Raw genomic sequence first — 27,728 nt, forward strand, 5'->3', positions numbered from 1 at the left:
TTAACTAGAAAGCCCCGTACAAACGGGGAGAGCGTGCTAGAGGCCCAGCATCATTTCAGAGGGCCCCAAGTCCACCCCCAAGCCAGACTGATGGAGCGGACACAGAACGATAACCTCTCACACTGCTAAACCTGTCTCTTCGTTCCATGTAGATGCTGTGATGACTAATAAACATTCAAGGCCATGCAAAAGCACTACCAGGGCTTCCCTGGTGGCTCAGTGGTTGAAGGTCCGCCTGCCGATGCAGGGGACGCGGGTTCGTGCCCTGGTCCGGGAAGATCCCACATGCCACGGAGCAGATGGGCCCGTGAGCCATGGCCGCTGAGCCTGCCTGTGCTCCGCAACGGGAGAGGCCACAGCAGTAAGAGGCCCGCGTAACGCAAAAAAAAAAAAAAAAAGCACGACCAGAGTCTTAGAGCTTTTGGTCACGGTGTGTGGTTCCCAGTCAGCAAACACAGAACATTTATACTGATGAGAGGAGATGCAGCAGCTAAGTGCTCAGGCTTCTAACCCCTTCCCTCACTGTGTGACTCTGAACAAGTCACTTGCCTTTCCTGCGCCAGTGTTTTGTTTGCTCAGCTGGAGAAGGAGCGTGGCCTCATGCAGCAGTGAAACTGCAAAATATCTATCAAGTGCTTAGCTCAGTAACCACTCTGTAAATGAGGGTTGCTTTAAGGTCTGATGCAGGGAGAGTGTGTAATTTTCACCACTTAAAAATGGGTCTTCTCGGCCCCTGGGCTGGCAGAGACTTTCTCACATTGGCACTGCCCTCCGACGCCTCCCCTGCTCGATCCAGCTTCCCCCCCTTTTCCTTTCACAAATGCTACCCTCCAAGTGCTACTTATACCTAAAAAAAAGGGGGGGAGTCCTTCGTATGTGAAAAACCCAGGAATGTTTGTTATAGTCCAATTCAATTTACAAATAAAGAAATAGGGGACTTCCCTGGTGGCGCAATGGTTAAGAACCTGCCTGCCAATGCAGGGGGCACAGGTTTGAGCCCTGGTCCCGGAGGATGCCGCGGAGCAACTAAGCCCGTGTGCCACAACTACTGAGACAGCTCTCTGAGAAGCCCACGCACCGCAACGAAGAGTGGCACCCGCTCTCCGCAGCTAGAGAAGGCCCACGTGCAGCAATGAAGACCCAACATAGCCAATAAATAAATCAATAAATAATTTTAAAAATAATAATTATTATTAATAAATAAATAAATAGGTCCAGAAGGATGGTTTGTACAACCAGAAAGTGACTAAGCGTGAACAGAACTTGGGCCAGGGCTATGCCCACAACCAAGGACACCTCCCCTCCCTTCATTGCCCACCCCACGCTCCACATCTTCTAGAATAAATCAGGAATAGCATCAAAATATCCCTCCCCACTCCTTTTTCTTTTAACTGTCAAGGCAACTGGTTAACCAACTCCTCCTCTTGGGGGCCGCAATATACCGGAAACAGGACAATCACCCTGGGGGTGATTGTGGGGAAGCAGGCCAGGAATGATTAGCTTACAATCCTGGGTCGCTAATAAAATTGCTCAGCGGAAGACCAGAACTCTACAAGCGTTCATGAGGTAAGGGACTGGGTCTCAATACAACACCCCAGCTTCAGGGGAAAAGAAGCCAGTATGGAATCTTTCTGAGCTTGACCCCGGGTCTGAGAAGGCAACCCCTAGAGGCAGGACAGAGCGGATGAGACCAGGAGACACTCTGAAGGTGCAATCACTCGATGGGCTGGTCCCCTCTGGTCCCTGGCCTCTTCCCTCGTGGGGAGGGGTGTCAACCCTTTCCTGGAAGGCAGCAACTCCACAACTTCCTTCCCAGTGAAGCCCACGGGCCTCTTGCTCCTTTTCAGCCTCTGGGGGACGGCCAGGTGACTATCACCCAATGGCATGATGCCATCATCTCCTCAACGATCTCACAATGAACCCCTCAGGCCTGGTACCTCTCAGCTTTCATCCCATTACCCTCTGAATGAACAAAACACCTCTCCCATCCTCCCTTCATGTTACTTAAAGTTTCAAAACAAAATATCACAACTCAAATCAAGACAAAGCACAATGTCTCCAACTGCTTTTTCAAATGCTGATGGACCTGTGGTCTGTCTAAACCAACCTACCCCGTCAGACTGACGTCTGCTCCAAGTTGAGAGATGCTCTACCAGCCGTAGACAATTCTCAAAGACCTCTAGTTGCCGAGGCTACGTCACCCCAATAGTGGAAGGTAGGGAGGAAATTACCCAATTGACCATTTATTGTAATAACTACAAAACCCATAGCAAACATGCTTCAAGATCTCTTAAGAAACCCATTGCTTCGTTATTTCTTGAGGAGAAGGATGCCTGAGCAAGAGTCTTGCTAACCTCCTTGGAACCACTTGGAATTCAGCTCAGCTCCTCTCCACCACCCTCATCGCTACGCACAACCACAGCAGAGCGGGAAACCTCACCTCTTCTGTTTTATCTTTCCCCAAACTAAATTCTAACCTCTGAGGAACACAGGGTCTCCCTGATGTCTCAGAAAACAGAAGGCCCTTGGAAAGTGCCCCAAATCTGCAGAAGTTTCCCCCTAGAGCCCTGGGCTCTAGCCGTAGCTCAGCCACTAAGGGGCTTTGACCTTCACCTCCCTTTCAGATCCCTGATCTGAAAACGAGGAGGTGAATGAAACAGTCTCTCTGGCCCCTTTCAGCTAGAAGGCCCTAAGTTGGCATACTACACACACCGCATCAGCCTGCTGGCTTCACATGTGCTAAGTGCCGGCCACAAAGTCTTGTGCCCCACAGAAGCCAGCCGAGGAAGGAGAGGTGGGCAGTCGTGGCCTCTGGCCTTCCTAGATAAGGATCACTGGTGAGCATTCCAGCCTCCGCCAAGGGCCTCAGCAAGGCTTTTGCTAACTGGTTCTGCGGCCATCACTCAGCGCTCAGGAAGCCCTGGTCTTGGGCGGTGGTCGACAGCGAGAACAACCTTCTGGATTCTGGGGTGTCTCCCATGCCCGGCTCTCTCCGTTGAGCTGCCTGCTTTGGCACGTGGACCACCACACTGCCCCTTTTCTGGCTTTTAGGCAAAAACCAATTTAGCATCACTTTGGATATCACTGAAAGCAGTCTTTTCTTGGTGCCCTAAAAGATACCTTTCGACAGGGAGCCCAAATCATTTTGGTTACCATAGCCAAGAGGGTCACCATCCTTCTCCCCAAATGTCTTTTTTTTCCAATGCATAGAATTCTTTTATTTGTTCATTCCCTCCCTGGGGGAAAACAGAGCTCTAAGGGCTCCGGGGTCTGGCCAGGGTCCTAACTAGGCTGCACCTCCTACTGGCCTGTTTCCTCACCTGTAAAATGGGACTCTGTCCATGACCACCTACCTCGCAGGATTGCGATAAGGTATAAACGAGATTAATAAAGTCCTTAGCCCCGCGCTGGACACAAAGTTCCCAATAAATGTTGACCATTATTATTTCTTCTTGAATATAATTTATTAAATTAGAAAAGAAAAGGATCAGCTCCCAGAGGCTCAAAGCTACATGCCTACAGTCACTGGATACCTGGGGTAAAGATTCAACAGCTCATTTACTCGCGATTATTTCTGGAGCCCCCAGACAATGAGGAGAGAGCAAAGAACTGACTTCCTATCCCCGTGGAGCGAACGTCCAGGTGGGGAAGGGAAGAGCCGGGTAGAGGAAGATGCCAGGGTGTGAGGATCAACGCACGGAAGGAAACCAAGGGGCAGGCCTGAGGGAGGTGAGGACCCCTGAGGAGGAGGTTTCAGAGAGGGGAGCTCTGAGGGAGCGGCATTTAAGCCAATTTCACCAAAACACCAGGCAGCGGTAGGCTGAAGGAGAAAACGATCTGAACCACACAACAGCCTGGGTGAAAGGTCCTCCTAGATCAGTCCCTCCCTCTGAGCTCCCCGGCAGGTGGTGACATGCGCAAGGCCACCCCCATACTTAGTAAAATCCAGCGCAGGCCAGGGTCTCTCCATCCCTAATCAGTCCCGCCCCTGCAGGGAACGACAGCCTTTAGGAGAGAGGGGCGGTCGCTCCGTACCCAGGGCTGAGACAGAAAGACCACCACGAAACAACAAAGTCCAGCCACTGTCAGGGAACCAAGGAATCTCTCAGCAACTATCTCTGTGGGTAATCGTGTGCTTCAGCTCGAATATTATTACATCCAAAATGTACAGAGGTTAGGAGATTCTCCCCCCACCCCCCTCGCCCATCCCAGCCACAGGTCACCTCTCACAAGTTCCTCCCGTTTACCTGCCCAAGTCCCAGGTTCCCATTTACAGCCATGGAGCCTCATAAGAGAGTGCTGGGATCTTTGTAGATTCTTTCTAGTCTGCACGACCAACCCCATCTCTGCCTTTTCATCTCACCCATGGGAGAAAGGAGAGAAAGAGGCAACAGCAACTTGTGAAAATCAGGTCGAAACTCCAGTAGCTAGAGACTCTGATTTAACTGATCCGGAGATGAGACTTTTATTTTCCAGAAGCTCCCAGGTGATTGTATTATGCAGCCAGGGTCAAAAACTCCTGGGTTACAGGAATGTAACTGATAGGTGTCCATCCAATTATAACAATGTGGGGGGAGGGAGTCTGGGGGGGACTTAACATGACCAGTTTTTTTAATAGACAATCTCTATACTGTCTCTGGCAAAGTCACATGTTGCCATCTTGCCCAACACAACTGGCACACCACAGAACCCAAGGCTTTAGAAGTTTGGTTGTTCCTCAAAAAGTTAAACATAGAGTTATTATAAGATTCAGCAATCCCACTCTTAGGTACATACCCAGGAGAAATGAAAACTTATGTCCGTACAAAAACCTATGAATGGATACAGAAAACGTGGTGTATGTATATATACATATATATATATATCCCTACAGTGGAATATTATTTGGCCCCCAAAAAAAGGGATGGAGAACTGACACGTGCGAAAACATGGAGGAACCCTGAAAACACTTTGCTTAACTAAGCAAAAGAAGCCGGACACAAGAAGTCATACATTTTGCGATTCCATGTATAGGAAATGCCAAGCATGGGCAAATCCACAGGGATCACCAGGGCCCGGGGGAGGGGAAATGGGGATTGAGTGCTACTGGGTATGGGGTTTCTCGTTGGGTGTGATGAAACGTTCTGGAACGAGATGGTGTAGATGGTGACACAACTATATGCCCCAAATCACTAAATTGTGCACTTGAAGTAAGAGAATTATCTGGATTATAAGTACCTCAGGAGAGCTACCGGCCCAGTGCAGGGCGGGGAAAGGAGGCAGCCCACAGCAAAAAGCATCTTTACAAGCAGGTTATTACCAAAGACACATTCCCAGGTCCTGCCTTCCAAGATTCTGATCAGTAGATGGGGTAGGGAGAGGACACACGAGAAATCTCCATTTTCATCGAGGTAAGAGTTCCCTGATCAGGAAAGCCTGAAGCATAATGACCTAACACTTCATTCCAGAATCTCAGAGGAGGATCAATGCGGTCGATTACTCTTCAGGAGAGGCCTCAAGGGGCCAGAACAGAGCCTGAAGTCTTCCTCAAGATGCTCCCATCCCGCGTCCTAGGACTCCCTCTCCCCCCAGGAGCTCAAAGCCCTTGGCAAAGACAATGCAAGCTTAGCGCCCCACAGCATCTAGCTCAGGAGGCCTCGCTGGGCAGCCCGCACTTCTTTTGATTCCAGAAATGTTAGCCCAGCGCCCAGGCGATTGGCAGTGAGCTGGAACTCGAACCCAGGAATCCCGACGCCCACGCGTTCTCACCTCCAGCTCCCACAAAGGTCTCTTTGTTGGGTCTGGGTGTCTCCCGGAGGGCACGTTTCCTTCCAGGGCTGGGGAGAGGAGGCGAGGGCGGTGTGTAGAATGGAGTCTATGCCGCTGCCGACGTACATTTTCTGCTCTCCACGTTGCCCAATCCCACCACCAGAGGGGATGGATGGGCAGCGCTTTCCTGGGCTTGGCATGGGGCGTCCTGGAGGGAGTCAGGTTCCGCCCCTCCCCAGGCCTCGCTGCTCTGAATGCAAGGCCTCCAAGGCCGGACAGGCCGCCCACACCCTGCCAGCGCAACAAGGCTCAAACGAACAACGGCGCTGTTGTTCAGACACGCTCTTTAGCCAGTGAGGTTACCCTCTAGAAATACTTCTAAATAAACACATAGGCCAGCCCATCCTGAGGTCTACACGCTGCCCAGCTTTCGGCACAATGCTTGCCTCCGTGGCATTTCATCTTCCCCATGGCCCTGGCAACCACCTCTGTCCTCCTTCCTGTCCGAGGTGAGGTTTCCTTGGGAACCAGAGGCAGAATCCACAGGCTCCCTAGCCTGAGGCCGGGTGATCACGGCAAGCCAGAGTTCTTCTTCCAACACCCCTGGCCGCCTTCACCAGGGAGATCTCTGCTTCAGACGTGATGCTGCCCTGGCTGGGTGATCGGGACGATCCCAAAGAGAGATCCCCGTCCCTGCTGTGGGGTCGTACCCTGACCCCTCTTGGCAATGGGAGAGACTCACCCTGTGGCTTTCCCTACCCTGGGGGAGGGGTTCCCTGCTTTCGGAACCACTCAGGAGCCTGGGCTACATCTTCACACTGTATACAGGTACCCCACTAATAAGATCTCTGCAGCATCCCCACTTCCCAGAAAGGGAAACCGAGGTCCCAAAGGTACTGAGAGAAGCCAGGGGGCCACAGCCCTGGGCCCCCCAACTTGGCATGTACCCCAGCTGGCAAGGAGGGGTCCAGTACCTGAGGGTTCCTGAGGAAGGCCACAATGCTCACCCTGAGGGGAACTGCACGAAGGTGAGAGGCAGCTCTGAGCTATAAAAATACAGGATTCAGACTCTGACCAAAAGACACAGAATGGTCTCAAATTTAAATGCCTGCCTAACACCACTTTTCCCCCAGAGGGCTTCCATCAAACTTTGTCCCTTTTGGTGCTTCTAACTACCCACTGGGGTGGGTAAGGAAACATTATTCCCATTTTAAAGGTGAGAAACACACTTGGAAATGTGAAAGAACTATAAGCACCTGTCAAGTTAATTCTTAACATCCTTTTACATCGTGAGATTGTGCATCTGCCCCCAAATTTAAGGGATTCGGATGTATGGCCGGGGGAAGGGTGGGAGGGATATAAATTTGAGTTACCCTGGGGATCTGCAGGGCAACCACTAATCCAGTCCCCATTCTGTGTGTCTCACTCCATGGAGAAATAACTACCTGTGAGGCCTGAAAGGCAGGCAGTTGCCTTTATTTAACACTAATGGAAACACACTACCAGGAATAACGATTCCTGCATCATGCCAACCTGAACTTTCATTTCACTGTACGAGCTGCTGGGCATCAAAGCCAACAAATTCGCAGAAATGCTCGGGGAAGAAAGGAGGGGGAAGAGAAGAAAGCCCAGCCTTCTGCCCACCACCATCCCCCCACCCCATCCATTAGAAAACATATTTCTAAATAAATCACGAGAAAGCCCAAGCTACAAAATATTCCACAGTGCTAGGTGCGCCGAAACCCCCAAAACATCACCGCAAAAAAAAAAGTGTTTAGACCTCAATCTCACTGATTCATCTACCCCCACCTCGGTCCAAATCAGATGAAATGCTATCATGCTGCTGTTTTAAAACAGTGTCCGAGAAGGTAGAAAAGGTTACCCACAGCAAGCAAGGACTGCCATCCTCACCATAGCAACACACCTATTTATAATACGGTCTACCTGCTTCAAAGGCTTGTACAAGACACTCAAGGCAAGTCTAGTGCTACATCCAAGCCGAAGAGGAGCCGGAAACTCTCGTGAGCATGTCAGTGAAACACTTCCAATTACATTACATGCCACAATTATTAGCATTGACTCTCCATTTTTTTTTCTTTCTACTCAAGCAAAAGCAAAGGGGAAAATGAATTACGACAGTTTCTAGGACATGGTAGAAACCCAGCATGTGACTTTCCAAAGTGCTTTGGCTATTTCTTTCTAATGGTTAACCCCGACCCACACTTGAGGTTGCTGAATCCTCACCGGGGTCAGGCGCACACAGCCTGGTAAGGTACCCGCAGGTCCACAAGCAAGGCCTCGGCCATGCATACCAGATGCAGAAATTCCAGAACCCAGACTCAGATCTACAGTGGACCATGGAGGGAAAAAGAGGCTTTTGTTTTTAGAGGGAGATGTAGGCAACCACATCCAATTCGCCTCCAAGGCCCACATTAGAGTTTCCAGAGAGGAGCCCAACTATATTCCCAACAGCAGCCTCCCGTTTCCATGTCAAAGTAGCAAGCATACAGCATCAGGCAAGGCCCGGATTCAAACCCCAGTGCAGCCACTTACTAGCCATGTATTTTGGGGAAAGTCCCCTAACTTTCCTCAGTTCTCTCATCTGTAAAATGGGGATGATGCATAAAGTTGCTGTGAGCATTCAGTTTAAAAATATATGGAATGTTCTACAAACTGACACATAGCAAAAGTTCAACAAACAACATCTTTTCTTTTTGTTACTAATATTAAATTTCTTCTGGAGTGATGATTGCCGAGTAAACAAAGTCTCAGTTCCCGCACATGACAGTACCACAAGGATGCCTCAGAAATGTGAGTGTTCCCCTCCCTTAACACACACTCCAAGGGATAATGCCCACCCCATATCACAGCTGGAAAAACTGAGGCTAGACTCACACGTGTACCAGTGATAATGCAAACGTTCAAACCTGGGGGGCCAGGGGGAAGTTAAGAGAAATAGAAGGGTGAGTGACTTACAGGAACCACTAGTGGAAGGCAGACAGAGAGAGACCCACAGTTTTCATTCGGTCCAATGGAAGCATGACAAAAAGCATCCCTTGGACCAAAGTGAGTGACCCAGAAGATTGGGATTCACAGTTCCAGACACCCCACTCTGCTAAGTGCTTTCTTTTCCCAATAGACTGTACATTCCTATAGGGCAGGGACTATCTCATTGTATCCAGGCATCAGCAGAGCAGTGGACACATCGCAGACCCTAAATAAAGAATCTGTTTCTGCTGAATGCATTCGGGGGAGGGGGGAGCTTCAGCTTCTTGGGATCTCCCCTAAAATGTAGGGCTTTTTTTTTTTTAAGCAAAATAAAGGCAAAAGATACAGTGTTATTTCACTTTGTTATCACAACAATCCTTTGAGGGATATTTTTATCATGCCTATTTTACAGACAGGGAAACTGAGGTTTAGGGAAGTTCTAGCTCAAGATCATACAACATCACAAAGCAGCAAAGTCGGGATTCAAGGTTGGTCTGTCTGACTCTAACATCAAGCTCTTCACCACTTCGTTATTCTCTGTATGTCTCTTGACATATCATGTGTAGAATAGTCCTTAGCTACGAGCAGATGCCAGTAAGTATCTTTAAAATGGAAACGCAAAAGAAATGGGCAACTCAGGTTGTAGCTCCCAGGGCTCACAAAACCCTAGATCAACCACAGCTGAGAGTGCTTCACCATTGCCTTGCACACTCACTGCAGACGTCCCGGAAGAAGAATTCAATGCACATTTTCACCCACCCATCTCTGCAAGAGAAGGCCCAGGAGCAAAACCGGTGACATGAAATGGGCTGGATCTGGTCAGGTCCCGAGTATTCAATTATTCCAAACCAGGGATCCAGCATCACCAAAGAAAAGGGAGCGGGAGGTCAGGGCAGCACCCACCTGGGCGGAGTTCTCAAACATGACACCTTCTCCAAATCTTCCTGGGGAGGAGTGGAGGCCGCAAGGAAGGGAGGGACGCGGAAAATGCCCTAATGCGTCCTCTTAACCAGAGCCTGAGCGCTTCTCCACCAGAGAGAAACACAAGCGCAACAACGGTGACTTCTAAGTGCGCAGGCTGATTATAGCTTTACTTTCAAAAGAGCTTTGATTGATCTTTTTTGATAGACCTGAAATAAATTAAACTAGATTGACTCACTTGAGAATGGACTCTAATCCCTTAGTCAGATCCCGGAGAACTCAAACCAAACCAGCTGTTAATTTAGGCTTTATAAGATAAAGCATGAGAAATCCAAGCTGATGTACCCCAGAGCAAAGCTTACATCATCTCTGTAAGCAATCAACTTACTGCTTCTTTTAGGAACTAATCAGTTCTTGGGTAAGTGGGTACCAAGCCTGCACTCTCACAGCGAAACTAGCTCAAGGAAAGGAAGAAAGGCGAGAGAGGAAGAAAGGTCCCGAGAAACACTGACTGACTCACTCCTCGACAAGCTCAGAACCAGCCCAAGACATTTTCGTTTTGCTTTCTGCTAGTCATCCATCTCCGGCTCCAGAAACTGCAAGTGAAAGGAAGCTGTGGACACTCTTTTAATATTTCTTAAAAAAAAGAGGGGGTTGGGGGGGGAGGAACTGCAGAATTACCCAGAAAATATTCCCCACTACGTTTTTATCCTCTCATCTTTGAAGATCACACTGTCCCCTTTATCTTTGCTCCTGGGAGCCTTTGATTTGAATATAGGAACCCCAAGGCTTTCAAGTGGTGGCTACCCATGGCACTAATAGAGTTACACACACACACACACACACACACACACACACACACACACACACACACACACTCTCTCTGCAGGCTTCTTCCCAAACTAAACTCTGCTCATAAACAGGCAGCCCTCCCAACTTTCACCAGGATTTTTGGAAAGGGATTCATTCCTCTATCCCTAGTGAAGATGGGCGTTCACCTTGCCTGGACCTCACCCACAGTCTCACCCCAGGAGGCTCCACCACAGTGCCTTTCCTTCTGTAAAAAGCAAGGCTGCTAGCCTCTTGCTCCCAAACAATGATGTTTCATAGAACACTCTGTTTACTGAACATAAGGGGATCAAGCATTGAAATCCAATTTAAGGAATTATGGTGCCTTCGGACTGTTTTTCTTCAAGGATGAAAAAAGACAGGCATGTTGTTTCTGGAATTAAGCCAGAAGAAACTGATCCTTGTAGTAATACATGAAAAAAGAAAGAAATCAATGAATGTATGTGTTTATGTATGTGGCTGGAGGGAGAGGAATAACTAAAATGTAAGTTAGAAGCTGAGGAGCAAATGAATGTGACTCCTGCTACGGAAAGATCCTGACGTTGCTTTCAAAGTCCAATTTTAATACCTATCTGACAAGGAGAATACAGTTCATCTCTCAATACTTCTCAGAAGCAGAAGCAATTTAACCAGAAAAGATGGCATGAAAATCAAGCACGACGACTGTCCACTCGCCTTCATTAGCAGCAAAACAAACCACGCACCCGAGGAAGGGTCAGAACCTGAAAGGACGACAAATATCATTCCGCTTTGAACAAAAGCAACCACTGCTGCTCCGTACTCGGCACTGGTCACTGTATGTATGTTTTCCTATTTAATCCTCTGGGATCAGTTCTGTCCCCATTTTGCAGATAAAAGTGCCGTGGCAGGGCGGCTCCAGAACTCGCCATGGTCCCACATGCACTAAATGGGTGACGCCAGGTGTGTCTAACGTCAGTGCCAGAGCCCTCATCCATCACCCTAGAATGCCTCCTTTTTACAGCAAAAACGTTGAACTCCAGATAGTACAGCCCTTTCACAGCTTCCCACCTCTGTGCGCATCCTATGGAGGCATTTCACAGACAAGCAAACTGAGGCCCAGAGAACAAAGCTCTCCACAAGCAGATAACTCAGAGGCAGACCTCCTGGACCCCTAGTTCTAATTATGAAGCTTCATCCTCTCCCTTAATTTGTTCTTCCCCACTGCCATTCCCAAAGACAAAGTCCTCCCCAGAGGAAAATGCCTCATCTCACCAAGGGCTGCCCGGGGAAGGAGTTTTGTGATTGGAGTTAATTTGGGGAGAGGGGGGATAGAAAGGAGGCAAAACTATTAAATGAAGTAAATTAAGACATTTCTGAGAGGTATGGCGTAAGTCATCACTTAGAGGGACGGACCAACTGAAAAGGTAAGGCACTGCTCTGGATGAGAGCTACGCCACCAGCCAGGATGCTACAAATGACACTGGAAGAGGGCAGGGAAATGGAGGCGCCTTCTGCAGCCCAAGGCCACTGACCGGCTACAGAGGTCTGGCCAAGGCCAACAAAAATACCATACCTTTCTGATGAACAATGACTGCTAAACACAAGTCCTTTTTTTTTTCCAAGGGAGGTGGGAGGGTGGGAGAGCGTAAACACACTCTTCTGTTGTTTTACGCGTCCCAAAGCCAAAAAGAGGGGCGTGAGGATTTAAAAAGAAAAAAAAAAGTCCATTGACTGTTTTCTGACTTCTCATATTTCACTCTCTTTTCCTTTTGGCCTCTGAAAAAGCTAAAGAGAGCCATAAAAACGGACAAACCGCCCAGCCCTGTGTGTGAATTCGGCCTTCTGCAAACGAGGGAGGTTTGAACTGGACCTTCTGGAGCCAGGAGGTGTTAAAGAAACAGTGACTGCTGTCAAGTCGATTGGGAGAATAGATGTCATTTCTTAACCTCCACTGAGAATAAATCATTCCGGACAAGCTCCTTACTGCATCGCTGTTATCCAAGCGGAAGTGTGAACAGGCCCGAGAACGCCGTCCACTCACTGATTTCTTGCCCAGGAGAACCTCCCAGGAAAGTTCCAGCGAGGGGACCTGTGTTGTGGGCACGGACTCAACTGCAGACATGCTGCCCCTCCCACCATGGGTGCTGGCACCCAGGGCCCCGGAGCAGTGAGCTTCTAATCACAGGTTCTGAGGGCCTCTTGTCCCCAGAAACCCACTAGGGCCACTTGTCTTTGAGACAAAGTGGAGGAGGACGGGGCTATTACACGCTTATTACAGATTCAGACAAACAATAACCTGACCACAGTGGCCCCAGGAAACTCCCTCATAAAGAAAGAAATAAGTGTTATTAGGTTCGCAAGCCAGGAGCCAGCCCTCTGCCTTTCAAGAACCAAAAGGGATGCCTTTTAAAATCTATTTTTTTAATGAAGTTCGAAGCAATAGAAATTAGACCAAAGAAGAGAGCAGACACTACAGCCAAAAGGCCACGAATCCCTGTCTTGCTGTCGCTAACTTCATGTCCATCAGAAGCTGAATAATTCCAAGTCCAGTCTCTCGATCAGTTTTTTGTCTGCCCTCCCCAGGGAGATAAATTATGTCACAACCCAGACTCTTCAAAAGGTATTCTGGCCTCCTGATTCGGCCCACTCGCTTACAGGAGAAATAACTCAGAACCAGATTCTTTTGGTGGGGGCGGGGGGGGGAGTAGAAAAAGCACAAAAAGGTATGCCACACAGTCCATCATCAACTTGTCAACTTGGCAAGAGTGTAACAACAGTGTTGTCAGGGTGACCAACTGTCCCCATTTGCCTGGGGCCGATGGGTTTCCTCAGACACCCGATTGGTAACAGTAACACCACCATTAAACCTTTCTCATGGACCAGGCACTGGGCTAAACCCTCTCACAGGATCTCACAAAGACCCACACAGGAGGCAAGTCCTCTTATGAAACCCATTTTCCACAGATGAGAAAACGGAGGCACAGAGCCATTAAGCCATTGGCCCAATTTAAAGTTTTCAGCTTTACGTAAAAACAAAACCAAAAAAAAAAAAAAGTGGTGGAAATCAAATACTGGGATAAAGAAAAGTTCATACTTTATGGGAAACTTTGACCTGGAAACTCGTTAATGAGGAAAAAAATATTTCCTGCCAAAGAAGATGAGAGGAAAGCAAGGGAATCACGGGAAATACAGAGAACAGGAAGATCAATCACAAGTTGGTCTAGATGTTTCCAAAATAGTCCTTAGAGACATTACATAACTAACACAGAAAGAGAGAGAAGAAACCCCAGGTGGGGAGCGTGTGACAGCAGAGGATCCAGGACGGGGACAATGGCTCTGCGGCCACTTGCCAGGGAACCCGGGCCCAGGCGCAGATCTCCAATCTCAATATTCCTTGGGAAGGCCAGCCTGGGACTCTCTCTCCTCAGACTCTCACGGGCCAGGAGCCCTAGTCCCTTTGGTCCCCAAGCAGCCAAGTTCACGAGCTGTGATGGCAACTGGAAACCACAAACCATGAACGGAACCAGAAGTCGGCCGAAAGATAAAGATCCACTCTCACGGAAAAAGCAACGATAGCAGAACCACGGAGGTCGAAATCAAAACCGTATCTGCTTTGCATGGGGCATGTGGTTTTGTGTGTGTGTATTTTCTACACGTCAGCTCATCCGCTCCCGACATGTGCAAGTCACTGTCGGGCTCCTTTAACTGCTTTGCAAAACCAGGGGCCTGGAGAGAAGCATTGTGGCCAAAAATTCCAATAAGGCCAGAGGAAAAAAACACCAAACAACTCTCAACTTATTATTATTAAAAAAAAAAGAAAAACACAGTTGTGGAGGCAGCGGCATCCAATCCGGTCTACAACAACAACGAACTTGGTGCCTTCCCTACACTCTCCTAAAATGACAAAATCATGGCAGGAGGAGTGTGCTTGTGGGGAAATGATAAGTATATTCAGACTTATTTTCTGATGAAGATAAACTGGCAGATGTAACCCAACTGAAAAGCCATCAGAGCAAAACATAGTTGTTTCTTTTTTTTTTTTTGGTTGCCCTTTTCTTTTGAGGCAGGGGTTCCCCTCTTCCAAGGAAAGAGGGTCTACCATGTGACTGAAGCCTTTTCCTCCAGAATTCAGGCCCTGAGTGCCAATTCTTCAGACAGAAATGGCTTCACACATCAGGTCTTCTGTGACATGTGTCAACTGCTTTCACTCACCATTGTGAAAATGTGACAAGTGACAAGTTTTTTAAGACAACACAAAACAAAATCGGGTACACAAAGCACGGTGGTGGCTTGGGAAACACCTCCTTTTGAGCCTGGGGACATTTTTCAACCTTCCTTTAAGTTCTCTTTCACGAAAAAAATGCCTGCCTACGTTGGGTCAGTGAGGTTTTTTTTTTTTAATTAACAGGAAAATTCTTGGCTTTTTCAGCCCTAACTAAGCACCTGAAGACCAGGAAGAGGAAAGAAGAGAGGTTTGCTTTTGGTTTTAAGGATAAGAACCAAATTCAGAACTTTGTGATTCCTGAAACATCTTCTGAATTGTCTTATAGATTCCATACATCAACTAATCCCTTATCTAGAACTTGATACCATAAGGAAGCTAATTATTGTTTAATTCTATAGAAAATAACTTACTTTAAGCTCAAGAGTTGATATTATCTCACTATTTCATTTTTGTATCATATTTTAAGTATTCCTAGGTCTTCTACTATCTATTTATATCTGAGGATCTAATCAAAAGGACAAAAATGCCTCTTTGCACACATGACTGCCAGATTTCAGCCCTGTTCCAAGACCAGAAAGGGACAAGTTAATCAAGAAAGCACCCCTCCTGGACCCTGAAAAGACTTACCCCTACCACAGATAGGCCATTCTACCCAGAAAGTAGATGCTTTCTTTTCCCTAAGAGTCTGTTTTCCAAAAACCCCCTTACTCACCGCCTGCCCAGTGCACATTGTCTATACCCCACCCCCAGGAGTATAAATCCTGAAATCACTTTCGAGTCAAACCAGACAGAGCCCCAGTAAAGCTCACGGGACACAAGGGATGCTCCCTCTTTCAGTGCAAATTTCTTCCTTCAGATTCGGAAGCACATCTCAATGTTTCTTCCAAATTCATTTAGTTGCATTACTTGTTCTGAAATGATTGGGAGGTCTACCAACAGCCGGATCAACTTGAGGGCTTCGATGTGCTTGGTGGGTTTTGGTGGAGATGGTAGTTTAAATTATCTCAAAGTGTTCTGCCTAAATTCTACTGTTAAACTAGTCTAGAATATTCAGATTCTCGGAATTCAGTATTGAGCCATAATTGTAAAATCTTAACTTTTTATTATCATCCCTGGATTCTTTCCTCAACTGAGTTGGAGAAAGTCAGAAAGTAAAATTCTAATAAATTTGCCTCTGGGAGAAAAGATTTGCCTGGAAGGAACACTTAATGTATACCACCACCCCATACAATGAACTGTACCCCAATTAGAGAAAAAAGCTCCTAGGACTTTAACCTTCACTTACACCAGCACTCCCAATGGTTAGACTTATGGGCTGGGGGCAAGACTGTACAACCATGAATTTCTTGGCCGTCCACTGCCAAGCTCCTTACTCAGTCCTCCAGTCTTTCAAATGCTCCTTTGAACAAACCTGGAGTCCAAGTCCAGTCCACTCCACAAAAGAAAAGCAACAAGAAAACCCCAAAACCAAAAGAGAAAAACCAAACAGTAACAACTCAATGGCAGGCTATACCAGCTCCTCCCAAAACAAAAGGAAACTAGAGTCTTCTAAGACCATCCTGGACCAAACCAACACTATAGAAATGGGGGGTGGGGGGAGTAAAACCAGAAATTTTTAGATGAAAATCATAAAATTCCCAGGAATGCAAACTACTGGATGAATCTAGAATACAAGGTCCACATAGATCCTAATGAGTCTGAGTTGTGTAAACACCAGTATTTAGCTCCGAAAGTTACTTCTCTAAAGTTCAATGTTGCCCTTCACCTCATCAGTATATACTGAGCACCTACTATTGAATACATACAAAGCTGGGTCACCCCTCAACAGCTATTAAAGAAAAATAGAAAACTTTAAATAGATAAGACCTTCCAAACTCTCTTGCAAATATGCATAATATATGTATTTCAGAACAATAATGCCTTCTTGACTGCTTTCCAGTAGAGAATCAGATGCCCCAAGATTATCAATTTAAACTTAGCTGTCCCTTTCCCCTCTCTCTCTCTCCCTCTCTTAAATCATCATTAAGGAAATAGAAAGAGCATTTCCTAGGCTTCCTACTACAAGGCTTGGAAAAACCCACAAGGATATTGGGGAGCTGGAAACACATAAGAAGAACCTCAAGTTTCCTATATATTTTGGACCGTCAGCAGCATTTAGGAAAAACACCTCCTCTCGTTTCTGCTTCATATGTTTTTCTTATTGGTTCATTTACACAATGCTGCTCTCCTGACGGCGGTCAGTACATCGTTTTGTCATTTCTGCCTTTCCCCGCCATTAGTGCAGGCTGCTGAGACGACACCCCAGATGCCTCCCCAAGTGGCTAGCAGCATCAACGCATCCCCTTCCTCCAAGTGGTCCCCCCGTTGACTAATGTTCACCAACACTCATACATCATTCCCAAATTGGTCCAAATGAATTAAACACAGCTCTGCTTAACATTACGAGATTTAAATGGATTTTCTCTCTACAGGTCTGCCCCATAATTGGGTTTATCCATCTTGTTGAAGTACAGTTTACACTTGCTAACATCACGCCAATTCAAGCTACATTTTCTGCTCCAGTGGCAGGAGCAAGGCAGATTTGTCATCGGATCATAACAGGTAATTCAAACAACAATTAGTTTGATGACGGCCCGTACGTCAATGTCTGCTCCCAGCAGCCCGGCTCATACTCCCTGCTCTGTGTTCCTCAAGATGAATTGTCTCCACAATTCTTCAATTTCAATCATCAACAATGCTTACTGAATCAACTTAACAACTATTGACACAAGACTATCTTCCCTATGGGGCAGCCTCGCCAAAGCTCTGGCGAAAGGAATCCTCTAGTCCCCCACCACCGCCCCAGGATGGGCTACGACCACACACACATCCATTTTCAAGCCTTGGACAGTTTCTGACTGTCAACCAACGTTTTTTTACTCTAGAGCTTCATCTCAACCTCGAAATTCAAGGAGGCACAAGGTTTGGGAATAGAAAGGAATGAATTTGCTTGTGAAGGATCATCCAGCTACAAGTAGGAAAGTGCTTAATTTATTTATTTATTTTTTTTTGGTAAGTCCGCTGCAGGAATTAATGACAATTGTCAAAGTCTGAGAAAATGTTATAATCCAATGGGTAACACTACTTGTCATTTAAAGAAAAAAAAAAGTTAATATTTCTTTTAAAAACCAACTAACCTCCAAGCATCTTGAAAATTAGAAGATAATTACATAAATATAAACCAGTCCAACTATGGTTATGCGTTGTTTGGGCAGTGCCATCGTCATTAAGACAGGGTACAAATTCACGCACTGAAGGAGAGCTGAAATCAAAATATGAGATACCTGGGAGAGAATATTAAGTTTACACGGGGACTGAAGGCCTATCTCAAATTATTTGGTTGAGTACCAGAAAAATATACTTATTGGCCTCTCATGTTATGAAAGAGGTTATTATGAAAAAAAATGCAAACTTACGTCCTCTGTTCCCTTTCTGCCCACAGTATACAGTATTTCAACACATTCACACCACTGCTGTATACCTACTATGTCCCAGGCATTCCTACACAGTGCTCTAAGGATACAAAGATGAGTAAGACACACCTCAGAAGAGCTTACATTCTAGTCAAATGTTACAAGGACTAGGCAGGATTTTCAAGTGACATAAGAGAAATGCAAACAGCAACCAACAGGAGTCATAAATCTTTGCTACTCAGCAAAGATAGTCCATGTCATCAAATTTATCATGTGTGATGTTCTTGACAGGAAATAAAAAATATACAATGCATGACGGAATAAGGCTGATCTGAAATCTACAAATGAGTACTTCACATAGTTCCCAGTGGTTAAAAACAGCTGCTTGTATTTACCAAGCAGTGTGCCGCTGCCCTACCCACCTCATCACAGACCTGATCTCATTTCATCTCCCAACAACCCTCTGGAAATTAGCATCATCCCCCATTTTACAAATCAGGTAACTAATTTACCTAATTAGTAGGCAGACACTGGCAGAAACTGGACCTGAACCCAGGTTATCTAACTCCAGAAGCATACGTGCTGAACAGCCCACCTCCTCTTGTACCTATCCCTTTAAAATGCAAAGGTAATGCTCCTAGGGCTTCAGTGGCAGGGTGCCCACTTGAAGCTGAAAAACTAAGCCCGTGGTTCTCAACCAGGGGCAGTCTGGGCCCCGGGGGGACATCTGTCAAGTTCTAGAGACGTTTTTGGCTGCCACATTTTTGTTGGGTGCTAGTAGCATGCAGAGGGGAGAGGGGAGAGGCCAGGGCTGGAGCTAAACAAACATCCTGCCATGCACAGGACAGTCTCCTGTGCAACAAAGAATCATCAGCCCAAAGTGTCAATAGTGCTGAGGTGGAGAAGCCCAAGCCCGCACTAAGCCGTCTTATCTCATCCAGCCCGGAAAGACATGCAAATTTCCAGTCCAGGCCTCAATCGTTATAGAAGCTGGTGGAACCAAGTGTCTTTCCAGCTGGTACCTCAAAAAACTAGGGTTTTGTGAAGATGCTTCAAAGAGTCCACAAATATTTGATTCTAATGTTTCTTTTTATAACATGCCATAGATAAAGAAATATATAGCACCTGTGCCTACTCTGGTATTTTTTTTTAAATCTCAATGTATTACTCATTAAAATATTAAACAAACCGCCAACCACCCAGGGGTTTTGGTGGAACCCTTAGGAAGAATGGTCAACCGCCGCTTCTGTGTCACTGAAGAGTATGCTGCAATTCCGAGGTAAACTGTTTAAAAACAAATTGCGACCACTTATCTGTTTGACCAGGATGTGATACCGTGCAACCAAACCCAACACCAGAAACAAATTAAGTGCTAAGTTTGATAAGCCTGAAAAGGTCAGCCATAACCCACTTAGAAACGTCTGTGCTTAGCTAAAAGGCCCCATGATTCTCAGGGACTTTATAAAAAAAATAAAAATACTATTATAAAGTGCAACTTATAAAATGAAGTGACTGGGAATTCCCTGGCGGTCCAGTGGTTAGGACTCAGTGCTTTCACTGCCAGAGCCCAGGTTCGATCCCTGGTCGGGGAACTAAGTTCCCACAAACTGCTCGGGAGTTTGGAACTGACATGTACACACTGCTACATTTAAAACATAACCAACAAGGACCTACTGTACAACACAGGGAAGGCTGCTCAACATTCTGTAGTAACTTAAATGGGAAAAGAATTTGAAGAAGAATAGATACATCTATATGTATAACTGAATCACTTTGCTGTACACCTGAAACTAACACAACATTGTGAATCAACTATGCTCCAATATAAAATAAAAATTTTAATAAATAAATAGCTGCAAAAAATAAATAAATAAAAAATAAAATAAAATGAAGTTACTAAGAAAATACAACCAGCTGACTGCCACAGACCAGACCTCTACACCTACTGGCTGTGGTCCATATGGGGGACCCAGATGGCTGATATAGAACAGTTGTTTCCATTCTTTCCGGTTGTTCTAGTCAAAGACAACCAGAACTTCTCTGCATCCTCACCAGCCCTCTTACAGGCCATGCAGGCTGGGCCCCAAGTGCCTTAATATGGTGGAGAATGAAAAGATACAAATAACTCAACTTATACAAATACAATGATACAATTAGAATAGACAGAAGTTAAAAACCACTAAGTAAAAATGAGATTGTTTTATTTTATCTGGCCAATGCAATGCAACTGCTATTGGCTTGGACAGGAGGATAACTTCTCCCTGAAAGATGGACATTAAGCCAAACTGGACTCCTGGCTTCTTGTCTCAGCCCTGTTTCCACCAAGTAGTGGGACCTCAGACAAACCAATTCGCCTCTTTGCTCCTCAGTTTCCTTGCCTTTCAAAACGGACTCTACCTTTGCTCCACTCCAAGGGTGTTCTGGGGCCCATCTGGACCCCTTGGGAGTGTGTCAGAAACGCGGGATCTCAGGCCCCAGCCTGGAACTACTGATCCCACATCTGCATTTTCACAGCACGGGGAAGTCTGAACAGCACTTAAGACTGCCAGGCCCCTCAGTCTCAGGGTCCCACAGCCCCCTGCATATGACAGCAGAGTCCCACCTTCTCACATTGGTACTAACTCAGGGGACGGTGCCCATCACTGAGATTACCTGTTAAAGAAATGCTCTCAAGAGAGACTCCTACCACTGAACATCCTTTAGAACATCCTTTAGAACTCCGAATGCAACCAGTCTCTTCTCCCCCAGGGAAAGAGTCAAGCTAAAATAAGCCAACAGACAAAAGATTTTACAGCAGTTGTTCTCATGAAGCTACATGCATCAGAATCTTCCAGAGTGGGACGGGGTTCAGATCCCAGCATCCCCCTAGGCCAGTCTTTAATGCTCCCCTGGGGACTGTAATGTGCAGCCAGAGTTGGGAAATACTGCCCTTGCCCACCGGTTCTCGAAGGTTCTGTGCTGTCACCACAGAAGCGGCATCAATATCACCAGAATATTTGTTACAGCTGAAACTCTGGTGGGGCCACAGATGTGCATCTCAACAAGCCCACCAGGCACTTTCTAGGTGATGCTTGCTCAAACCTGTGAAACACAGACCTAGTCCTGATGAATGAGGATCTCCAAGGGGTTAAAACCCAGGATTCTGTATTTTTTGAGCGGCTCCCAGGTGGTTCTTTTGTATAGACCCCAGAGAGCTGGTTAGTCGCCATTGCTTGAGGAACCCCCAGACCCTGCTGAGCTTATATTCTGAGCAGACAGTAGTCAGCATGAGGCTGTGTAGTACAGGCTCTCTCCAGCCCAGTTTTGAATCCTAATTCCTTGACCATGAGCAAAATATCTTGCGTATCTGAGTCTCCATTTCCTGGTTCACAAAATGGGGATCATGGTGGTAAGAGGAGCTACGCCATTTGGGTTTCCTTCTGTGTTGTTATGAAGAATCAATAAAGAATTCACATACAGCACTTAACACCAGACCCAATGCGCTGGGAGAATTCAATGAGCAGAAGCTGCTACTACTATCAGCTGTTGTTATTGCCTCTGACCCCTAAGACCAAGCACGTCACTGCCCAAGCCACTCTTCCATAAACAAAGAAATCCCTCTTCTTGAGCCTTACAAAAGTATCTGGCTCTCCTCCCATAACCAGGGAGAAGGAAAGGCCTCAAATGCTCATCAGAACCTAAGGGCAGTCTAGTTTCTCACTCAAAATGAGAAAAAGCTATCCCCCTTAATTACTTGGCCAGCCCTTAATTTTTACTCAGCAAGCGAAAATGACTGAGCAGCCGATAAGTGATCAATTGACTGATTTCAGAAGCCTCTGGGGCAACAATTCCAAAACTTCAGTAGGCAAAAATCAGAACCCTGATTAAAAATGCAAACTCCCGGACTGTATCCAAAACCTACTGAGTCAGACCAAGGGGGGTGGGGTGCTTATAAATCAACATCCAAAGCATCACCAAAACTGAAGCTCCCTTGATACGTGTTGCTCCCTGATGAACTCCCCAGGGGCCTGGCACACACTAGATACACAATAAATATTTTTGAATGAATGAACAAGCATTCTGAGGTATGGACTTAAATGAGACAATTAGGCTAAAATGCACCACTATAGCAAGTGAATGAACCTTTTGAATACGATAACTGGCACCCAGAGGCTTTGTCAAACTACTCTAGTGAAATGACATCTGTGTCTGTCTGTCTCTCACATACACACACACACACACACACACACACACACTGCATTCTTTGTGGAAAATGGACATGAAATCTCACAGCCAGTCTGGTGATGGGACTAAAGAACTGTATGAAGAACTGGCTTCTGCGAGTTCTCCCTCTTAGCCCAGATCTGCTCCTCAATGGATATCGCAAACCCTCACAAAACCTGAAAGGCCAGGGAACTTGTGGAGCGAGGGAGGGCCTAGAACTCAAGAGACGACCATCCGAAGCATGAACTAGGGAAAAGCCAGGCACCCTCAAACATCCTGCTCAAACCTGCTGGTACAATTCTCTGGACATTTTTATCACGAACACCAAGGATCTACTGGGGCAAAGAGATGGACCCTGAGCCATAGAACCTCAGGAATCTTAACAATGTTATGATACGGACAAGACTGAGTGCCAAGTTCACATTGAAGAATAAAGGACCAAGAGGGGACAGGACACTCTCCAAATTGTATCCTTCTCTCGCTGGCTCCACAAAGCACCCAGGCCCTGGAGGAAGGTCCTCAGGCCGTAGTGAATCATGGCAGACGAGTTCTAAGACCAAGCAGAATGGTATGGGCTGGGAGAACTCAGATGGAAGCTTGCAGCCTCGAGGATGAAAGGGAAAGCAACACCCACTACAAAATCTCCACCGCTCAGCTGTGTAAACAAATAAAATGGTCCATTTCTTCTGGATCCTCTCCTAGTTGTCTTTGTGCACGCGCACACACACACACACACACACACACACACACACAAACCACTGCACATCTGAAAAGAAAAACAACGAAGAAAGGTCTACACAGTTTGTTTTTGCTGCGTGTGGAGTTTTTTTTTCCTAAATCACATCTGACTTGGTGTTAAAACATCAACCTTTGGCCAAAATACTCTTAAAACAAAGGCTTAATTGGTTGTGAAGTAGCCCTTCTGAAAACCAACGGAAACATCTTCTGTGGATCCTGACCTTGATTCCAACACTACTCTTGGGGTTGGAAGGAGTGTGGGAAGAGCTCTCTTCAGGGAGGTAGTGGAGACAGTGCTTAAACGTTTATCCACAATCACCTGCAGGGCACTCCTGGGAACCACCTGCAAAGTGAGTCCACCTCTGCGCTCAGCCTGCAGGATCTCTTCCGGGTTAATGAAGACAGTGGGAGGAGTTCCCAGAAACAGGCCCCCCAGTGGGAGGAGCTCCCACTGGGGCCAGAAAGCAAAGCCCTGCGTGAAGGGGCGTGCACTGGAGCTTGGGCAAGCTGGCCTCTGATCCCACCCAGATCTTTTTTTTTTTGCGGTACGCGGGCCTCTCACTGTTGTGGCCTCTCCCGTTGCAGAGCACAGGCTCCAAACACGCAGGCTCAGCGGCCATGGCTCACGGGCCCAGCCGCTCCGCGGCATGTGGGATCTTCCCGGACCGGGGCACGAACCCGTGTCCCCTGCCTCGGCAGGCGAACTCTCAACCACTGTGCCACCAGGGAAACCCCCCACCCCGATCTTTTTACTGCTCCCCCTCCTGTGTGCCACTCACACACCCAACAACCACTATGCTGGTGCATTTCAAAAGATATCATTTGAAATCCAGTGTTCAAGTCTCTCTCAAAAGGGCAATGCAAGCTAAACACACATATCACTCTCCCAGTCCACTCCTGAGTGTGAACAGAATCCAACACACATATTCCTCCAGAAGATCTGGGTGAGAATGTTCCTCGGGCCTTATAGTAGCAGGAAACTGGAAGCAATCCACATACCCAGAAGCACAGAGAGGACACCTGCACTGTGGCACAGCACATGGCAATAAAAAGGAGCAAACCATGCTGCTGGCAGTAACGGGTGAAACACACACATACGCCAAGTAGGGCCAGACATGAGACAGTCTATTTGCTACACAATCCCATTGCTAAGAAGCTAAAAAACAGGCAAAACTAATCCATGGTGATAGATGAAACTAATCCAGGGTGAAAATTTTGGTCAGCAGTCGTGGGAAGCTTTGAGTAAGTGAGACCCCAGGGGAATTGGTAATACTCCTTTTCGGGGCCCCACAAACTACAGCCTAGGAGCCAAATTCAGCCACTGTTTTTATGAATAAAGTTTTATTGGGACCCAGCTACACCTACACCTATTCCCGTAGGTATTACTTTTGGCGGCTTTCACACACAATGGCAGAATTGAGAGGCTGCCACTGAGCTTGTTTGGCCTACAAAGCCTAAAATACTCATTATCTGGCCCTGTACAGAAAAAGCATTCCAACCTCATTCTATATATTGCTTTGGGGGATGGTTTCACGGATGTTCACAAAAGTAAAAGTTCGTCCATCTCACCACTGAGGATCTGTGCACTGTGCTGTACTTATATCTCAATAAAACTCTCTACAAGTCAATAGAGTTAAATATCTATGTCTGTAAAAAAAAAAAAAAAAGCCTTTTAATTTTTATTCCAATTATACTGTGTTAACCATTTAGGGAAAATACGGCTTGTGTGTTGCTCTTGCCTTTTCAAAACTGAGAGGAGTTAGGAGATTGTCAAAAGTGAGGAAGATCCCAACACATCAATTGATACTGTGTCCAAACCTTTTAGAAGAACATGACAGACGCGTCTAGAGAATCACTCAGAAGCCATTCACATAAATGTTGCACCTGGCCAAGTCCTGAGATTACAGGAGGGAAGGGAAAGGGGGAGGAATCTCATGGGATGCACGGTGTCATACTGCTCTAGGTTATTTCAGGATATAGCTTAGGAAAGCAACCAGCTCAGCTCAGATTGAAATACTGTACCTATTAAGGTTAAACAGTTTTAAATTTCCAGGGAAGAAAATTCTGCCCTGACAATCACGCCGCATCTAAGCCTTAAACTGGAGAATGGGGCAGAGGGCACACATCCGCTCTACTCTGCACGAAAGCAGGGCCACCCTCTCCTCTCCCCCTCACGTTGCTACTGAGCTGCCATGTGCCTTGGGAACAATTTTATTGTGTCTGAGGTTTCCTCTTTTTTTCCCCTTTGCTTCTTTCGTTTCGTTTTGTTTCGCCATTTATCCTTTGATGGTCAAACTAAAATTACAGCTAGATGTCATGTGGCTTTGACCTCATCCTGGTCTAGCAGAGACTGGGGGAGAATGAATCCTCAAAGCATGGTGGTGCTGGGTCTCTAATAAAATATCTCTCTGTTTGCCCACATGGGCATCATGCCTTAGCAAACAGAAGCAGAGGAGAACAATACTACCTGTTCATGGACGAGTAGTAATGGTTTCAGTCCTCCAGACAATGAGCTCTGTAACTTACTCCATCTCCCTCCTGAGAAAGCGCTTCACACGGCCCGCACTGTGCCAGGTGGTTTGGAGAAAGACGAACTGCTCGGCCTAACAAGGGACACTTCAGCAACGGGTGTAAGGACACAAAACAGCTACTCTGGGCTCGGCTGGTCTCCCAGTGACATGGCCCCAGCCAGCCTTTCCACTCCAAGATAGGGATCGTGATGCTATTCAACCTTGACAATTCCCATACCCCAGGCAACGGGATTTTCCAGCGCCCCCACAAGATGTGGCAGGCCTCACGACACTGTTCATCATCCACTCACCAAGAGTTAGGGTTCGGGCTTGCTCTCCAACCAAGCCCCGAGTCTATGCCCTTTTCTGGGAGCAACGTTCACTGTGCTGCTGATCAAAAGGAAGAAGGGTCCCCCAGGGGGAGTGCCAGCAAGAACACCAGCCCTGGGGACTTCCCTGGGGATCCAGTGGTTAAGACTCCATGCTTCCAATGCTGGGGGGTGGGCCACGGGTTCGATCCCTGGTTGAGGAACTAAGATCCCACATGCTGCGCAGCGCGGCCAAAAAGTAAAACAAAAACAAAAAAACCCACCAGCCTTGGAAAGAATCTGGGGGTGGAGGAGCATCATCGAGAGTCGTACTTTCCCCTAAAATACACACACGGATCAGCAGCACGACTGCAGAAGGAATCCAAATATTTTTTAAATAAGTTACTGTCACCTTGAAATGAGTACAAAATACTAGGGGATCCACCGAATAACAACGTCTGCTGAGTCCTACTTTTCACTGGTGGCATAATTCACAAGGTACCTGGGACAAAGGGCTACTGGAAAGTCTTCTCCAGACAGAGGCAGATTTGAAACAGCACAGCTACAAAGATGCGATATGGCTGTGGACCACATACACACACCCAAGTTATCCGCAAGGGCTAACCACAAGAAAGTGAGCAAGGGAAGAACGGAAATGATATAACCAAGCGACACCCGCTTCCAAGGAGAGAAGACCCCGGAGCCAGACCTGAACGCCCCAACAGCGGGTTTCAAAAACCTCCCCTTGAAGGGTTAACCCAGAAGCAGAAGACTCAAGAAGTTTCGGCACCATTAGTTACACCATGAGGTCCATCCATCCTGGCCAGGCCAGGCAGACAGACGAAAATCGTATTAGTCTGCTCTCCCTCCACGACTGCACTCTGTTGGCATCAGTTCAGCTCTGAGTCTATATTAGTCCGTGATTTGTTTAGCCTTTGGATTTAAGAGAATGGAAGTACTACGTGAGCAGGAAACAGGACACTCATCAGAAGCTGGGATCTGTCGCCTTTCCCTCCCAGCACTTCCAGTGTCATGTATCAACAAGTCCTAGAGAAATCAACATTTCAGAACAATCAGGTCAAAAGTGATATTCTTAGCACCACTTAACATGATTTTGATCCACCGGAAACAACTCTCTGGCTGTCACACAGCCTCCTCTGCTATCTCACCCCCCTTAATTCTTCCCATTCACATTCTGTCACCTCATGTGACTCCCAATTTAAGACCCCTCCTGAAGCAAAAAACAGTAGCCAAGCTAGGGGGGTCTGTGTGCCCATCATGCCTGATCGAGATGCTCTTAACAAAAAAACACAGGCTTCTCCTTCTTTCCCTATCTTTAAATCATTTTAGCAGCATTTCTTCTGCTCTTGTTTCTTCTTTGCTTCCAACCTCCGCCGAAGAATCAACCACAACCACACTGCCATCATCACCACCGTCATCATCACCTAGGTCGGGGGAGGGGTGGGGAATAAGAGACACAAGAGACCTACACATAGCCAAATCAAGCTTCGGGATCTCTTGCATGTCCTACCTGAATTGCAATCTGGTGTTCAATCGTTTTGTACGCAGAGTAATGTGTGCTCCCGGACTGAAAATAGAGCTGTAGAAAGAAACCAAATCAAAGCGTTCTGCTTATGTCACAAACTACAAGAAAACATCTTAAGCAGTTTATGAATACCAGACAAACCTTCCTAGATTGAACTGCAGCCTTGGCATTCAATCAAGACCTCTGTATTTTTATTTGTTGCTATAAATAAGATGATCATAATCATCTAAAGTTTAAAAAAAAAAAAGCACCTATTCAATAAGCAAAAGGGGGGTGGAG

General features: G+C 46.7%; 1 protein-coding gene across 21 annotated transcripts in view; it reads right to left on the bottom strand.

The window, feature by feature from the left end:
• The window catches only part of TCF7L2 (transcription factor 7 like 2), a 196,463-nt gene that overhangs the window by 156,074 nt on the left and 12,661 nt on the right, over window positions 1–27,728 (bottom strand). For 9 of the 21 annotated variants that reach the window (XM_060286124.1, XM_030842489.2, XM_030842487.2 and 6 more), the window contains exon 4: window positions 27,435–27,503. The exons of the other annotated variants lie outside the window; for them this stretch is intronic. In XM_060286124.1, the coding sequence (XP_060142107.1) occupies window positions 27,435–27,503 (69 nt within the window). The remainder of the gene's footprint in view (window positions 1–27,434; window positions 27,504–27,728) is intronic. 21 annotated transcript variants of the gene reach the window in all.

Source organism: Globicephala melas, chromosome 16 (genome assembly GCF_963455315.2).
Source record: "Globicephala melas chromosome 16, mGloMel1.2, whole genome shotgun sequence".
Taxonomy (NCBI): Eukaryota; Metazoa; Chordata; class Mammalia; order Artiodactyla; family Delphinidae; genus Globicephala; species Globicephala melas.